The sequence below is a fragment of the Callithrix jacchus genome, chromosome 5 (assembly GCF_049354715.1).
Source record: "Callithrix jacchus isolate 240 chromosome 5, calJac240_pri, whole genome shotgun sequence".
NCBI classification, from domain to species: domain Eukaryota; kingdom Metazoa; phylum Chordata; class Mammalia; order Primates; family Cebidae; genus Callithrix; species Callithrix jacchus.
In genome coordinates, this window is record NC_133506.1 from 10884170 (window position 1) to 10902589 (window position 18420).

Below are 18420 nucleotides of genomic sequence, written 5' to 3' on the forward strand. Positions count from 1 at the left end.
CCCCACTGATTTAATCTACTTGGCCCCTTCCTCTGTATTCTGGAAAAGGTTTCCAAGTGTGTCAAGTGATTAGATTTTTTAAGGGTACTAAATTTGATATCTATTTTTTAATGCAAGTTTTCATTCTAATACATTTTGAGACTTCTACAATCTTTTCTTATATGTCCTCCATCTCCCTTTTTAATTCTGATTGCTCACCTCATTGCTAGATCTCATTTCTCTTGTTATAAATTCTGTTCCTAAAAAGTACCAAAAAGAGACATTTTCTCAAGTATTTATTTTATTCCTTGGAGAAAACCTTTTTTAAAAGCATACTGGTCTATCCCTGCATCTAATATGCTGTGGTCTCTTTCTTACATTTTGTTGACCCTTTTCCTAATTCTTATTCCATCTTTCAATATGAAGATCTATTTGTCCATAAACAGATGAATGAATGCTCACTGGTTACTCATTATTTAGAAGTTTGCTATTAGGATCCTCCCCTTGTGGAGCTGGTTGATGTAAATTTACATCACCAGATCACAGTTCCAGCAGCTGGAGAGTAAGAAGGAGGAAGTTAGAGGCAGAAAAAGCCCTAGCAGAGGAACTTCCCTGTACATCTTCCCAGAAAGAAAAAATTATCTATATCCATGACTCAGTTTGGCCCAACATAAATGCCAAGTAGAAGCTTATCATTCAATCATTTACTCTCTCTCAAATAGGGATGTAAAATAGGACCTACCTCAGAGAGTTACTATAAGAATGAAATGCCAAGTAAAAGCTATGGCTGGGCCTGGCTTTCTTTCTCATGCTGGCACCTACCACATGAGGAACAAAACACCATCTGGATTAATGACTTTCTTCTGGGTATGGCCATATAATAAAACACAAGTTTTAAAAATTAAGTTATAAGTATCTATAGCTCTCCCTCTCTTAGCTTGCAAAGGAGGCAAGAGACTTTTTGGCTCAGGCAGTCATCAGGCCATCAGAGTGGAGTAGAGAGAGTACTGGCAGAGCCTATCTGTAGGTCGAACTGCTCCACACCTCAAAGCACTGGGAAGGGCAGGGGAATGAAGAAGACTGAGGTGGAGTAGAGTGAGATGGAGACAAAAGGAAAGTATCTGAGAATAAAAATGAGATGCTACAGAAAAGGGCAGGATGTGGAGAGAGAGACCTCGAGAAGACCTACAGTAACTCTTTCTTTATGATGTGTGCCATTTCCTCTTCAAGGCCCATCCCATTTCCTAAAAACACCATCCTAATGTAAACTGCATTACTTTTCAAAGGCTTTTTTTTGAAGGAAATAACATTCTTTTTAAATGTGACTTCATAGTGTGATATACCTAAAGGTCCTCATTTGGGTTGTATCAACAATGTGGCCTCCTAGTGCACTTCTTTCAATGTGATTCTAGCTGCAGGCCAGGGGTTAGGAGCATAGGCTCTGAAGCCAGGTCATCTGAACCCGGCCCCAGCTCTGCCTCTCACTAGCTCTGTCAATTTGGGAAATTCATTTAATCTTTCTTAAATAGGGATGTAAAATAGAACCTTCCTCAGAGGGTTACTGTAAGAATGTAATCAGTCAATTCACATAAAGTGCTTAGAACATTACGGGGCATATAGTAAGCACTCAGACCTAGTTCATATAATTAACTAAAAATAAATATTACCATTACTAATATTACAAAAACGTTAAGTTTATTCTCTACCCCCTATAGCCTGCTTCCCTTCAAGCGTCTACTCTTCTAAGTTAGACAGTATTAATTCCCAGTAGGGGCAGCTTCCACAGCTTTGTAGATGTTCTGCTACTTGTAGTCAATGTGAGAATACTGTGATTTTGGAAAAGGAAAAGTGGAGTTCAAGTGGTATGCTTCCCTTCAGCCCCACAGCCCACGCTGCTCCATTTTAGAGGATGTGATATGGTTGTCCCAGGCAAGCCTCCAGTCATCTGCTAGGGATGCCAGTGTTGCTCAGAGGGGTAGAAAGTGGCTCTGTGTCTTGCTTCTAAGGGCCCCACTTACTCTCTCCCTAATAAGATGTCCCCATTTCTAGCACGACAATGCTCCCCCCACCCCTGGTTTCCTGTACTGGGCAGGTCATTTCAGTGGGGATCCTATGGAGGCACATGGATGCTCATGGTCATGCTGCTAACCTATCATGCCATTCTGTACTCTGGACCACTCCCTGTCCCAGACTCACTTAAGAAATAGTTATTGGTCATCTTCTAGATGCAAGGAATGCTGAAATAAAAGACACTGTTCTTATCACAAAAGCTAATCTTTTCATTCTTCTAGTACATTGTACTTACTCAAATTCTGCACTGTCCCTTTCATTGCTCTTGAATAGTTCTCAAATTATATACATTTCTGAGGTACAAACCATTACAAAGTTCTATTTTTGTACTTAAGGAGCTTCTAGTACAAAAACCATGGTGGGTGGACTGGTAGGCAAGTGGGTGAGCATGACAAATGTGTAATTACAAGATCACAAAAGCTGTAGGAGATATCAGTCTAGGGTGCTACAGGAGTAGACAGGAAGAATAGTTAGCTCAGAATGGGGTAAGGAAGAGGAAGGAGGGCAGAGAACTCCAAGAACAAAGGACACAGGACCTCAGATTGGGACTAGCCTTTAGCGGCAACTATTTTCCATTTCAAGTCTTCTAACTTGCTCCGTGCCCTTGGGAGGTAACTGCCAGCTTTTCAGTGTTATAATAATGCACACCCACATCAATTCTTCATAAAAACAGCCAAGTGGCAGACAAAAACTAGGCCTGCTGCTTTTCATACATACCTCATATTTCATGGTAAAAAATCCATCCCCTCCAATGCCCTCAAGTGCAAAGGCCTGTACAATTGGCCATTTCTCCACCACAAACATATCAAATATCTGCAAGTGACCTAGAAGAATCAAATACAACAACACATATCAAATACCACCCTGGATATAACAGTCTAAACCTGATCTAACATGCTTAGACAGGTATCATTTCTCACATGGTCACCAGGGCCTCACCTAGAAAAACAAAATTCAAACAGATAAAATGGTTAGATATTACAACTAGATATATAAAATGAAAGCCAAGTAAAATTCAAACCATAAACAAGTTACATTCAGATTTCTCTACAGTATATTTTAACATTCCAGTTTCCTGAGTAATAAGTAAAATATTAGAGTAGTCTATTACATCTGACTTACATCATTCAGTGGGAATAATTAGTAACATACCCAAACTTGGCTCCTTTCCCTTAAGAAACACAGCCAATCAACTTCCTCAAGGGAAAACTACTGAATCAAAATTTTTCCTTTCTTGTAACAATAGCGTCAATGTGCAAGGTTTTCTTCTTTTTGTTGTTACAGTACAAGCACTGTTAAACTTGATGGTTTTCCCTGTATTTTATACATCATTTTAAAACACGTCAGCATAACCTTTTAGAAGTTATCCAAGTCACTCTTATTGCCAAGCTGCCCCCACATCTATACTCTTTGTACAGTAAGTGATACAAACATGTCAACTGTGCTAAATTCTATATCAGTTCTTCCGATTTTAGGCAGCCTGCTGTGTTGCTGCAGAAACTGTGAAGTAATTAATACAAGCTTGCATAGAAAAAGTCCCAATACTTAATTCTGCTTGATGGTTTTGGTAAAAATAGATGAAGGGGTTTCCCAGCTGAATGCCTCCAATGAAAAGAAAAGTAGTGATTTTATTCAGTTCACACACTATCTAAGCAAGGTTCTAGAAGGCTTGCTGTCAGATCTCACCTTGGGAGCTGTAAGGAATGCCAATTCTACTACAGTCTCGAACCATGTCCACAAAGCTGGCAATTTTAAATTCTTCTGCAGCTTCCTCATCTTCATACTAAAGAGAGAAATCAAAAGAAGAATAAACTCTGATGAGGTATCACACAAAGTCCCATATTTTCTCTGCATTTTATCAATCAGAGTTGTCCCAAATGACATTTACAAAGGACTGCACCCAAGAAGGTGTTTCCAAAGCCAAGCTTTTTTTTTGTTGACCAGAAAGACTCGTCATTCCCTTATTTCTTATTATACACACACACACACACACACACACACACACACACACAAAATCAACTGAAAATGGATCAGGAAAACTAAATTCAAGAGATAAAATTTTTTCCCAAAAAAAAATCTCCCAAAAGCTCATATGGGAAGAAGTGTTCTTGACCAATATCAGGTCACAATTTTCATGAAATCCTAAATCTCAAATCCCAACTTGATTTCCAGTCAAACCCCTGAAAAGGGCCCAAAGGGAAAGAAAAACAGATACCAAAACATTGAAACACAGGAATATCAAAAAACTTAAAAAATTCTCCCTGGGGGCCAGGCACAGTGGCTCATGCCTGTAATCCCGCACTCTGGGAGGCTGAGGTCAGCAGACCACCTGAGATCAAGAGTTGAAGATCAGCCTGACCAACATGGTGAAATCCTGTCTTTACTAAAAATACAAAAATTAGTTGGGCGTGGTGGCAGGCATCAGCAGTCCCAGCTACTTGGGAGGCCGAGGCAGGAGATTCGCTTGAACCTGGGAGGCGGAGGTTGCAGTGAGCAGAGATTGTGCCACCTTACTCCAGCCTGGGTAACAGAGTGAGACTCCGACTCAAAAGAAAAGAAAATTCTCCTAGGGCAGTCCCTAGGTACTAATACGCTGAGATTAGTGCTGGTTCAGGCTGGTGGTGAAGAAGCAGGAAAGAAGTTCATAAGCTTACTACTGGGTCCCAATTTGAATAGCCTTTTGTCTCCACAGGCATATAATTTATCTATGGTAGCCTCAAAATGAAATATGAAATTCTCCACTTCAAATATATAACCTTTTTTGTATAATCACACTCCGCAAATTTGATTGCCAATCCTATTTCACATCAACACTTTCCTTAAAGAGTATTCTTAGAGTGTCTCTGGGTGCCTGTTCTCTCTTTTCTTCTCACCTCATTTTCGGTCATGCAGTGGAAATGCAGATTTCTCCAATGTGCCACATAAGGTAAGAGATAGCGAAAGTTTACAGGATTACAGTACAAATGGACACTATCTGATTTAATCAATATAATTACATCTGTAAGAAAAACAAAATCAAAACACAAGATCGTCAAAGGCATTTCCTTTAGATATTTTCTGCCCACATAATTAGTAAAACCATTGAAACTACTTCATAGACAATATAACAAAACCCTAAACTGAAAATTATTTAATTAAGTACTGTGCCTTGTAAACCAAAAAGTATCTGACATGAGTATCAATCAATTTCAAAGTTTATTTTGCCAAGTTTAAGGATATGCCCATGACATAGCCTCAGGAGGTCCTGAGAACATGCACCCAAAGTGGTTGGGTCACAGCTTGGTTTTAGACTTTTTAGGGGGAGTTGACTATGTGAACACTATGCGTCCATAGATAGAGGCTGTTCTTTGACTTGTTCTGCAACTGCATTGCCAGACCCAGAGGGCCATGGTGGTGGGAGTACTGTTTGGGGACTAGGAAATTCTTGCTGTCAACATTTGAAAGTTCTAAAGTCACTTTGAAGCTGTAAACCAAAAATAAAATTCTAAGCCCCCAACCAACTGAATAGACCCCCCTTGTTGGCCAAGGGCATTCCAGAAGTTACCGGCAGACATCAATCAACACAAGTATAGACTAGTTCAGTCCAGAAAGTCGGGGTCCCTTCAAGTCATAGGTGGGTTCAAAGATTTTCTGATTGGCAATTGGTTGAAAGAGTAAGTTTTATTATCTAAAGACCTGGAATCTATACAATGTTTGGGCTAAGATAAAAGGTTGTGGAGACCAAGGTTCTTATTACGCAGTTGAAGCCTCCAGGTAGCAGGCTTCAGAAACAATAGATGGAAATGTTTATAGACTTAAAAAGGGATCAGACTCTTAGTTGATCTCCCCTGGATCAGGAAAAGACCTGGAAAGGGAAGGGGATTCTCTACAGAATGCAGATTTCCCCGATAAGAGATAGCTTTGCAGTAGCATTTAAAAATATGTCAAAGGAGGGCTGGGCACGGTGGCTCACGCCTGTAATCCCAGCACTTTGGGAGGCCAAGGCAGGTAGATCATGAGGTCAAGAGATCGAGACCATCCTGGTCAACATGGTGAAACCCCATCTCTACTAAAAATACAAAAAATTAGCTGGGCACGGTGGCACGTGCCTGTAATCCCAGCTACTCAGGAGGCTGAGGCAGGAGAATTGCCTGAACCCAGGAGGCAGAGATTGCGGTGAGCCGAGGTCGCGCCATTGCACTCCAGCCTGGGTAACAAGAGCAAAACTCCGTCTCAAAAAAAATATATATATATATCAAAGGAATATATTTTGGGGTAAAATACTTAAATTTCTTTCAGGGTCTGCTGTTACGTGATGTATCTTATTGCTATACATAGAGTCTGTCTGGTTGGTCTTAAGATCTCTTTTGTTTTTCTTTTTGATAGGGTTTCACTCCGTCACCCAGGCTGGAGTGCAGAGGCATGATCTAGGTCCACTGCAACCTCTGCCTCCCAGGCTCAAGCAATCCTCCTGCCTGGGCCCCACAAGAAGCTGGGGCTACAGGCAAGCACCACCACGCCCAGCTAATTTTTGTATTTTTTTGTAGAGATAGAGTTTTGGCCATGTGGCCCAGGCTGGTCTCAAACTCCTGAGCTTAAATGATCCAGCCACCCTGGCCTCTCAAAGTGCCAGGATTACAGACCTGAGCCACTGAACCTGGCCAAGATCTTTGTTTTAATGTTAATGTTGGTCAGTTGTGCCTGAATTCCAAAAGGAGGAGGACAAAAGGAAGAGGACAAAATGAGGCACTGCCAATCCCTGCTTCCTATCCTGGCTTAAACTTGTTTTTCAGTTTACTTTGGAATGCCCTTGGCCAACACAGGGGTCCATTCAATTGGTTGGGGGCTTAGAATTTTATTTTTGGTTTACAGCTTCAAAGTGACTTTAGAACTTTCAAATGTTGACAGCAAGAATTTCCTAGTCCCCAAGCAATACTCCCACCACCACGGCCCTCTGGGTCTGGCAATGCAGTTGCAGAACAAGTCAAAGAACAGCCTCTATCTATTGAGGCATAGCGTTCGCATAGTCACATCTATGGAACCAGACATGGCTGTGTACTTCACTGCAGAGATCAATACTATATGGAAACCCCACAGCTTAAGGCCACTGAGGCAGGGAAACAGCACCAAATATGGCTAGTGACTGGTTCTCCCTCAGACATCAGTGTCTAAAGCTCTAGGCTATTGGCTCATCTGGCTCTAAGGCAACTGCAAGCCCAACGACACTGCTTGTCCCTTTAGAGGAAGAGTTACTATGTGTGGTGGCGAGCTTTGTACACAGGAAAGGCTCGGAGGAAGGAAGTAGAGGCCAGGGGAAGAGCTTCTATAAATAGATCAGCACCTTACAGATTTAAGGAATAGTCATCAATGCTGGTGAGTCAAGTAAATAAAGCAATCCCAAGAATGCAAGTAAACCCAGGTAAACGGAAGAGCCATGGGATGAGGTAGGATATTAAATCAGTTTGACCATTGGGGAAAAAGGCAGTCATACTTCCAGGAGAAAACCAGAGGCCCCATTCTATCACTCCTCAGAAACCAGAGCCATTAAGTCTCTTAAGAAGATGAAATTAGGTTGGGCGCAGTGGCTCACACCTGTAACACCAGCACTTTGGGAGGCCAAGGCAGGTGGATCACCTGAGGTCGGGAGTTTGAGACCAGCCTGACCAACATGGAGAAACCCTGTCTCCACTGAAAATACAAAATTAGCCAGGTGTGCTGGTGCATGCCTATAATCCTAGCTACTTGGGAGGCTGAGGCAGGAGAATCACTTGAACCTGGGAGGTAGAGGTTGCAGTGAGCAGAGATCAGGCCACTGCACTCCAGCCTGGGCAACACTCCATCTCGGGGGAAAAAAAAAAAAAAAGATGAAACTAGAAGTTGCCAGAGGACGTGGCTAGAGGTGAGAAAGGGGCAGAGAACACCTAACGCAGCAGGTATAGGGTAATGCCAACAACAAAAACATCTTATATGCCCCGTCAATACTGACCACATTTGACCACACAGCTGAGCAGCCTCCTGAAATAAAACCCCATGAGTCTAGCCTTTTAAGCCACTCTGATCTCCACGCCTGGTAAGACCCAGGGTGTTCCAGGGAACACAGCATGTAGCAGCCTCATCACTACTGAGTCTTTAGGTAAGCACCAGAGTCAAAGGGTAGCAAAGGGTGGGATGGAGGCCCTTCTCATCTCTCAGAATACTGGTCTTTATCACACTCTCCCTCCAAAGAGCCCTGTCCTGAGTCATTTGTAGACCACCTGCAGAGGAATGAGAGTTGGATGTCACCCGGAGAGACTGAGGGCTTCTGGTGTGTATTATACTTTACGGTAAAATGTAACATGCCTCCAAGAATTAGGATCCAATAAGAGGCATAACACAGTAATTACTAAACCTAATTAAGCATTCCCCAAATCTCTTAGAACTCTGGTTGTCATCACTATGAACCAAGTTACAGTCAGGGAAAAGAGGAAAGCATAGAGAATGGAATGAATACGTAAACTATTTAGACGTTGCTTTTAGGCTTGTGTGGTGGTTCATGCCTGTAATCCAAACACCCCATGAGGCTGAGGCAGATGGATCACCTGAGGTCAGGAGTTTCAGACCAGCCTGGCCAACATGGTGAAATCCCATCCCCACTATAAATACAAAAATTAGGCAGGCATGGTGGCAGGTGGCCTCCATGTAGCCCCAGTAGCCTCCCAGCTACTTGGGAGGCTGAGGCAGAGAGAATCCCTTGAACCCAGGAGGAGGAGGTAGCAGTGAGCCAAGATCACAGCAGTGCACTCCAGCCTGGGTAACAGAGCAAGACTCATCTCAAAAAATAAATTAAATAAATAAATGTTGCTTTTAGAAATAAATTCATATTGGCTTTTCCCTCTCTCATGAGATCAAAATGTAAAAATCTGGTGATCTCTGCTTTCTACTTGTATAAACAAATTTATTAATTTGTAGGATAACAATTATTTCCTAAGCACCACTGTGCCAGGTAAAAAGATAAAAACAGGCCAGGCACGGTGGTTCACGCCTGTAATCTCAGCACTTTGGGAAGCCGAGGCGGGTAGATCTCGTGAAGTCAGAAGTTCGAGACCAGCCTGGCCAACATGGAGAAACCCCAACTCTACTAAAAATTCAAAAATTAATCCCAGCACATTTGGAGTCTGAGGCGGGTTAATCATGAGATCAGAAGTTCGAGACCAGCCTGGCCAATATGGTGAAACCCCATCTCTACTAAAAATACAAAAATTAGCCGGGCGTGGTGGTGCATGCCTGTAGTCCAAGCTACTGAGGAGGCTGAGGCAGAAAAATCGCTTGAACCCAGAAGGTAGAGGTTGCAGTGAGCCAAGATTATGACACAACTCTCCAGCCTGGGTGACAGAGCGAGATTCCGTCTCAAATAAAAATAAAAAATTAGTGGAGTGTGGTGGCGCATATCTGTAATCCCAGCTATTCAAGAGGCTGATGCAGGAGAATCACTTGAACCCAGGAGGTGGAGGTTGCAGAGAGCCAAGATCGCACCACTGCACTCCAGCCTGGGCAACAGAGTGAGACGGTTTCAAAAAAAAAAAAAAAAAGACAAAAACAAAGATAAGCAAAAAAGCACACCTTTGAGGATTTAAACTATTTCCTTAATTTCAGTACTGTAATGTCCTTAGCAACCTTGACTGTGGTGAAGTGTGTAACTGGTATCAGCTACCAAGATTACTTTTTTTAAAACCAGCAGATGCTGTATAGCATAAGGAAAAAATATTTTGTAATCAAAATCTGAAACCAAATTTGAATTTACAAAATTTAATGTAAGGAGTAATTTCAGTAAACTCTTAAAAGGAAAGCTTTAATCAGTCTATAAGAATAAACACTATTAGAGAAATAAAATATAATAAAAAAAAAAAGAAGAAGAAACACGATTAAGGACTTAACTAGAGAAGAATTTTCATATACACTAGACCAGGATTTCTCAACCCTGGCACTACTGACAGTTTAGATCAGTGAATTCCTTGTTCTGGGTGACTGTCCTATGCACTGTAGATGTTTAGCATCATCTCTGGCCTCTACCCACTAAATGCCAGTGGCATATCCCACCCAGTTTTGATAATCAAAATGTCTTCAGACATTGCCAAATGTCCCCTGCAGGACAAAACCGCTCCCAGTTGAGAACTACTGCATTAGACACAGAGCAATATTATTTCACATCAGATGTTTGTTTTCATGCCTTCCCCAGCTGCCTCACAAGAGCAGTCTGTCTGTCCTCCACTTTTATTTGTCTAGTCCAGTGTCTCCTGACCCATCTGGCATACAAAGCATAATTCTAAATATGTGATATCAGAGATAGCTCCTGGGCAACAGCCTCCAGCAGCATCAACACAGGCAAAGTGTCTCAGTGCTAAGGAAAGAGGAATGTAAACAGAAATCCAGCATTGTAGTCACAGGCATCTTCATGAATTAAAGTCACAGAGAAAACAATTCCCAAAGACAGCAGGACAAAGAGCCTTTGTTCCTTGGCTGATAAGCCACAAGAAGTCTTCCTTGTAGGAGCTGCCTGCAGGCCCATCCTTACCTCACAACTGAAGGGCCTTTCACAGGACAAGAGCATGTAATCTGAACCTTCAGCATGTAGAGGCAGTGGGCAATTAAGAGGAAAACCAGTACTTTGCCAAAAAAAAGATAAAGCTAAACACTGATGTTTACATGTTTCTCTAAAGCTGAATTAGTAAATATATTCTGAAAAATACTTGTTGCTACTTAATACGTCAGCAAACAAAAAATGCTGTTTTTCTCATTCTTTAAAAGGCAAACATTTACTGGGACTTTGAACCATTTTAAACTTTTTTTCCATAAAAAGACCATAAAATAAGGATCCAAAGAAATAAAACTCTTACTCTTCTATCACACAGAGTTTACCAATACATACTTACCATCTAGCACTTCTTCAGAAAATCCCGTTTTCTCAAAATCACTGGTATTCTGATTGTACAAACCAAATAGGAGATAATTTGCCAGCTCTCTGCAGCCTTCATTGTACCTGCTATCGATTCCTGCAAGGTGAAGGAGGCTCTGATTAGCTGTACTGTACTATGGGGAGCAAATGAGCCAATAATTAGGCCCTGCTCAGCAAAACCCGGATGGATCAAGCTGAAGGACACAGCTCAGACCACTTTTGTGCCAGAAACCAAGCTACACAATTCTGTGGAAGAAACAGGCCTCAGCATCAAGTACCTTTACTTGAATTCCAGCATCTTGTAACTAAGACAATCAAACAGCACAGATTATTAAGGCTGTTAATTTCTGAAAAGGATTCATCTTGAATATTTTCAGTTGGCTTAAGAATAGGGGTCAGAAAAAAATTCACCTTTCAAAGAGATCTTTACCAAAACATGTGGGATCAAACAAAGGCAGATTAAGGTGGCTTGAAAAGAACCCAATAATGTGACGACGAGGACAAGTGATTGGAATTACAAACACTTATCACTTCACAAATATGAGGCTCAAGGTGTAGCACTATATTGGATGCTGGGGTATGGTGGTAAATATGCCTGAAAATGACCCTCATGAAGCTTACAGTCTAGTGGGGCAGAATTAGAGACAAATAAAAAGGAAATTAAACAGTACTGTCTTCACTTTCATCTCTCAATGCTTCAGATATGTATTTATTACCTGGTTCCTGATATCTGTGAAGTCTCAGAGTATGGCTTTGGGCAAGAGGGATGTTTCATGGCAGGAGGGAGCTATATATGTGAGGCCAAAAGAAGGGCTTAAGGCAGAAGTAGCTTCAAAAATGGGCTTCCTATCTCACTGATAGCTCATCTAACCTCATCAAAACAGCAACAAATTTCAGGGGAACAAGAACTAGGAAGACACTAACTCACAGCTTATTTCACATTGGTACTATTACTAATACCTTCCTGTGAACAAAAAAAGTCAAGCTGCCCCAGCCCTGAGTCCCACCGTGTTAAAAGCACTGACCTAGGATGCAGAGGATCCCATCTGGCCGAGACTTGCTGCTCTGGGTCAGGATGCTCTGAACCTGCCGAAGTCGGCCGCAGCTGCAACAAGAACAGAAAATGGTCCCCTGGGTTCCAGGACAGCCCCATGAGAAGAGCAGCATCCTGTGTCCCACAGAGTAGGCATGAAGAAGAGGAATGACTATGCTAGGAATGGCAATTGATTCTTGTCTGATTCTGGTATCAGAACCATATAATGAATTGGGAAGGTTCCTTTCTCTTTTATTTTCTGGAAGAGATTGTGCAGACTTGGTCTGAAGATTAAATCTGACCTGCTGATTACAAACTGGATGGTCAGTGGCTCTCCGGCCCAACAGAAGATGAAGCCAAAGTTCCTCTCTAATGGTGCAAAGGATTAAGCCTCAGCAGCTGACTCCAAGAACTTCCAATGACTTTTCATTTTTGAAGATTTTTCAAAGAAGAGTTTCCCACACTGATCACCCCACCAGCGGTCCTCATCAGTCTGTCTCGAAAACAAATACAAACGAAACCTCCAAATTGGCCTGAGGACCTAAACGTAGCTCTGATTCATCCTCACAGCTACCCATATATGGAGCGTCAGCAGAAAATACTTGCATCCATTTCTGTACAGACCTATTATATCTTCAGCCCTAGATGGATATTCCCTTTGCTCAAGCAAAATGTGAGTCATTCCAGACATTCATATTATTTCTAAGGACCCCATTCTCTCCATATCCACCCCCTCCTTCCCAGAAGCTCCAGAGAGAGGCACCCAATTTCCTGTTCAAGACTGATCCTTGTATCTGGTCTCATCATCTCCAGGTCTAGGATCTGCCTCTACTATTCATTCTCTAACACTTTTTTTTTGGAGACAAAGTCTCGCTCTGTGGCCCAGGCTGGAGTGCAGTGGAGTGATCTCGGCTCACTGCAACCTCTGCCTCCCAGTTCAAGTGATTCTCCCACCTCAGCCTCTCAAGTAGCTGGGATTACAGGTACACGCCACCATATCCGGCTAATTTTTGTATTTTAGTAGAGATAGAGTTTTGCCATGTTGGCCAAGCAGGTCTCAAACTCCTGACGTCAGGAGATCCACCTGCCTCAGCCTCCCAAAGTGCTGGGATTACAGGCATGAGCCACTGCGCCTGGATTGCTAACATTCTTATATTTAACGTTTTCTCTATAGTCAATATAATCCCAGTGCTACAACACCATTGTTAACTAATAGCCTGTACAAACCAACTACACTAATTTTCGCTATTGAAGCCAGGAGTCACCCCCAATCCTTACTGAATCTCTTCCAGTACACTGCCTTACACTCACCTCAAAACAGTATTTGCAGCCAAACAACACTATTTCTCTTTGATAATTCCTGAATTATTATTATTATTTTTTTTTTTTTTTGAGATGGACTCTTGCTCTGTCACCCAGGCTGGAGTGCAGTGGTGCAATCTCAGCTCATGGCAACCTCCGCCTCCTAGGTTCAAGCAATTCTGATGCCTCAGTCTCCCAAGTAGCTGGGATTACAGATGTGCACTACCACACCTGGCTAATTTTTGTGTTTTTTAGTAGAGAGAGAATTTCACCATATTGGCCAGGCTGGTCTCGAACTCCTGACCTCAAGGGATCCACCCACCTCAGACTCAAAGTGCTGGGATTACAGCCACGCGTCACCACATCAGCTGCCCCACTGGATTCTTTTTGATGTTCCCATGTCCCAACTTATTCACTCCATGACTTAATGGTCTTCATCACTATTTTCCATGAAGTTTCACAGTCTTCCATGTGATACCAAAACTAGAAAAAGTTTAGTACCAAAGACTATGCTTTCAGGAATTATTCATTCCTATAGTTCGTTATTAGAGAAGTCTCTCTGAATGAGTAGCACACTAGAAACCACAAGAAGGAGGCACAGTGTTCTTTTCTGAGCATAAAGTCAGCTTTTGCTGTTGCTTTGCTGCAACTGCCATTTGCCACTGATGACTGTTTTCTTCCTCTGGGAGAGTAAGAAGGAGAGGATGCAGTCTAAGTGGTTCCCCTTTAATCATTAAACAAAAACAAAAAGTATCAAAAAGAGAAAGAAACCTACAAATCAAAATCCATCATGAATATAGATGTAAACAAGTTGCACTCTTGTTGCCCAAGCTGGCGTGCAATGGTGTAATCTCAGCTCACCACAACCTCTGCCTTCTGGTTCAAGCGATTCTCCTGCCTCAGCTTCCCGAGTAGCTCAGATTATAGGAATAGCTAATTTCATATTTCTGGTAGAGACAGGGTTTCTCTATGTTGTTCAGGCTAGTCTCGAACTCTCGACATCAGGTAATTCGCCCACCTTGGCCTCCCAAAGTGCTGGATTACAGGTACAAGCCACCATGCCCAGCCCCCTGCCTTTTTTTTTTTTTAAGAGATGAGGTCTCATTAATGTTACCTAGGCTGGACTTGAACTCCTGGGGTCAAGCAATCCTCCCTCCTCAACCTCCTGAGTAGCTGGGATTACAGGCGTGCACCATCGTGCCCGGCTTTTTTAAAAAAAATTAAACGTAAACATCCTTAACAAAATATAGTAAATAAAATTCAGCAACATAAAACAACTATATACTAGGACCAAGTGGAATTTACCACAGCGATACTCGAGGCTGGTTCATTATTCATGAATCAATCAATGTAATCCCTCATATTAACAGGCTGAAGTAGAAAAATCACACAACCAAAAAACGGATGCAGAAAAATCATTTAATAAAAGCACCCATTCATAATAAAAACACTCAGAATTGATGGATATCCCAATTACACTAATTTGATTTGGAAAGACAAATCATATGAATGTAACCTGAAAATATGTATATCTATTATGCATCAAAAAAGAAAAAGGAAAAAAACACTCAGAAAACTAGGAATTGTTTCCTCAACATGATAAAGATCATCTAAAAAACCCACCAAGCAAAGTTTCTAATTACACATAACAGTCAAAGTCTGAATGTTTTTCTTCTAAGGTGAGGAAGATGAGCATGTCTACTCTCACTACTTCTATTTAATATAACACCGAAGTTCTAGCCAACAGAGCAAGGTAATAAAAGGAAGTAAAAGACACACAGATTGAAAAGAAAGAAAAAAAACAGTTCCTGTTTGCAGATATGTCCTATTTGTAGATGACATGATGGTCTCTGTAGGAAATCTTACGGATTCTACCAAAATTCCTAGAACTAATAAGTGAGTTCAATAAGGTCTCAAGATACAAGATCAACATATAAAAATCTACTGAAATTTTTTGAGAGACAGGGTCTTGCTCTGATGTCCAGGATGGAGTACAGTGGTGTGATCATAGCTCACTGCAGTCTCTAACTCCTGGACTCATGGGCTCAAGTGATCATCCCACCTTAGCCTTCCAAGTAGCTGAAACTACAGGCACATGCCACCACACAAGCTAATTCTAAATAGAAATTTTGAAGAGATAGGGTCTCACTTTGTTGCCTTCCTAGGTTGGCCTTGAATTCCTTAGCTTCAAGTGATACTCTCACCTTGGCCTTCCAAAGTGCTGGGACAATTGTAATTTTATAGGAAACCAAAATTTTAAATATAATACCATTTATAATCTCTTAAAAATTAAATACCTAGGTATAAACCTAACATAACATACATAGAAATTACAGGCTAAAAACTACAAAACACTGATTAAAGAAATTAAAGAAGACCTAAATAAATAGAAAGACTTATCTAATCACAGATTAGGAGCCTCAACATAGTACTGATATTAATTCTCTCCAACGTGTTAAGTTTAATGCATTCCTACAAAAATTTACTATTTTTTATAGATGTCGAAGAGATTTTTCTAAAATTTACATAAGCCAGGCACAGTGGTACAGGTCTTAGTCCCAGCTACTAGGAGGCTAAGGTGGGAAGATCACTTGAGTCCAGGAGTTTGAGGCCAGCCTGGGTAATATAGTGAGATCTCATCTCTTAAAAATAAAATAAATAAAACTTATAAGGAAAAGTAAAAGAACTAGAATAGCTCAAAATTTTTTTGAAAAAATAATGTGGGAGGAATCATTCTACCCAATGTCAAGACATATTGCATAGCTAAAATAATCAAGACAGTGGTACTGGCTAAGGGATAGACACAGATCAATGGAACAGAATAGAGTAGCCAGAAACAGACCCACACAAGTACAACTAAACTAATTCTTTTTTTTTTTTTTGAGACAGAGTTTTGCTCTTGTTACCCAGGCTGGAGTGCAATGGCTCGATCTCGGCTCACCACAACCTCCGCCTCCTGGGTTCAACCCATTCTCCTGCCTCAGCCTCCCGAGTAGCTGGGACTACAGGCATGCACCACCATGCCCAGTTAATTTTTGTATTTTTAGTAGAGACGGGGTTTATTTGTTAACAAACATATACAAACAATTCAATGTTGGATGGAATCGTCTTTTCAATAAGTAAGGCTAGTATAACTGGATATCCATAGGCAAAAACATAAACCTCAACCTTATACACTATATAAAAATTAAAGCACAATAGATCTAAATGTAAAATTATAAAATCTTTGGAAGAAAATATTCAGGACCTAGGACTTGGTGAAGAGTTCTTATATTTGACACCAGAAAGTGTAATCCATAGGGGAAAAAAATGATAATGTGAACTTCATTAAAATTTTAAAGTGCTGCTCTATGAAAGACTCTGTTGAGAGAATGAAAAGACAAGCTACCCACTGGGAGAAAATATTTGCAAACCACATATTTGAAAAAGAACCATATGTGGAATACATAAAGCACTCTGAAAACTCAATGGTAAAAAATAACCCAATTAGAAAGTGGGCAAAAGGTATGAAGAAATAATTTGTTAAAGAAGATTCAGAAATGGCAGAGAAGCCCCACGACTACATGTTCAACATAATTTTCTATTATGGAAATGCAAATTAAAACCAGGAGATATTACTATACATCTATTAGAATAGATAAAATGAAAAATAGTGACTACCAAACAGAATTCGGAGAAACTGGATCACTCACATATTTCTGAAAGAAATTACAGAAGACAGCAATAAATAAAAAGATATCCTCTGTTCGGCCAGGCGCGGTGGCTCACGCCTGTAATCCCAGCACTTTGGGAGGCCAAGGCGGGTGGATCATGAGGTCAAGAGATTGAGACCATCCTGGTCAACTTGGTGAAACCCCGTCTCTACTAAAAATACAAAAAAAATTAGCTGGGCATGGTGGCACGTGCCTGTAATCCCAGCTACTCAGGAGGCTGAGGCAGGAGAATTGCCTGAACCCAGGTTGCGGTGAGCCGAGATCACACCATTGCACTCCAGCCTGGGTAACAGGAGCGAAACTCTGTCTCAAAAAAAATATATATATATATCCTCTGTTCATGCATTGGTAGACAGTATCATTAAGCTGTCAATGCTGCCCAAAGCAATCTACAAATTCAATATAATCCTTCTCAAATCCCAACGATGTTTTTTACAGAAGTAGAAAAATCCATTCTAAAATTTATATGTAATCTCAAGAGACTCTGAATACCCAAAACAATCTTGAAAAAGATCAAAGTTGTAGAACTCACACTTCCTGATTTTAAAAATTATACAAAGCTCAGTCATCAACAGTGGGGTACTGGCATAAGATGGACATACAGACCAATGAAACAGAACAGAGAGACCAGAAACAAACCCTCATATACCTGGGTCAAATGATTTTTGACAAGGATGCCAAGTCCACTCAATAAGAACAGTCTTTCAAACAAATGGTGCTGGGAAAACTAGATATCTACATCCAAAAGAATAAAGTTAGACCTTACTGTATACCATATACAAAAATTAATTCAAAATGTATCAAAGGGCCAGGCGCGGTGGCTCACACCTGTAATCCCAGCACTTTGGGAGGCAGAGGCAGGCGGATCACAAGGTCAAGAGATCGAGACCATCCTGGCCAACATGGTGAAACCCCGTCTCTATTAAAAAAAAAAAAAAGTATCAAAGACCCAAACATAAACCTAAAAACATAAAACTCTGAGAAGAAAACACAAAGGAAAATCTTTATGAAACTGGATTTGGCAATGAATTCTTGAAAATGGCACCAAAAGCCCAGACAACAAATAAAAAAATATATCAACTAGACATTTAAAATTTAGAACTTCTGTGCATCAAATGACACAACCAAGAGAGCAAAAAGACAAATCATCTATATAACTCAACAACCACAACCAAAAAATCTAATTCAAAAATGGGCCATGGGGCCGGGCAGGTGGTTCATGCCTGTAATCTCAGTACTGTGAGAGGCCAAGGTGGAGGACTGCTTGAGCCCATGAGTTTGAGACCAGCCTGGGCAACACAGGGAGACCTTGTCTCTACAAAAAGTTGAAAAAAAAAAATTTAGCCAGATGTGGTGGCATGTGCCTGCGGTCCCAACTACTCACAAGGCTAAGGTGAGAGGATCACCTGAGC

The 18420-nt window shown here is 41.1% G+C and overlaps 1 protein-coding gene and 1 non-coding gene across 5 annotated transcripts in view; one reads left to right on the plus strand and one right to left on the minus strand.

Moving 5' to 3' along the window:
- The window catches only part of DNAAF9 (dynein axonemal assembly factor 9), a 153494-nt gene that overhangs the window by 118240 nt on the left and 16834 nt on the right, over window positions 1–18420 (minus strand). For 2 of the 4 annotated variants that reach the window (XM_035302788.3, XM_035302787.3), the window contains exons 2-6: window positions 11986–12065; window positions 10938–11057; window positions 4923–5047; window positions 3736–3832; window positions 2767–2873 (exon numbers count right to left, since the gene is read on the minus strand). In XM_035302788.3, coding sequence (XP_035158679.1) covers window positions 2767–2873; window positions 3736–3832; window positions 4923–5047; window positions 10938–11057; window positions 11986–12065 — 529 coding nt within the window. The remainder of the gene's footprint in view (window positions 1–2766; window positions 2874–3735; window positions 3833–4922; window positions 5048–10937; window positions 11058–11985; window positions 12066–18420) is intronic. The other 2 variants (XM_078371253.1, XM_035302789.3) reach the window with 1 other exon arrangement.
- Window positions 13799–14015, plus strand: LOC118154117 (small nucleolar RNA U3). Its single transcript, XR_004744032.2, has one exon. It is a non-coding gene; the product is annotated as a small nucleolar RNA U3 (small nucleolar RNA).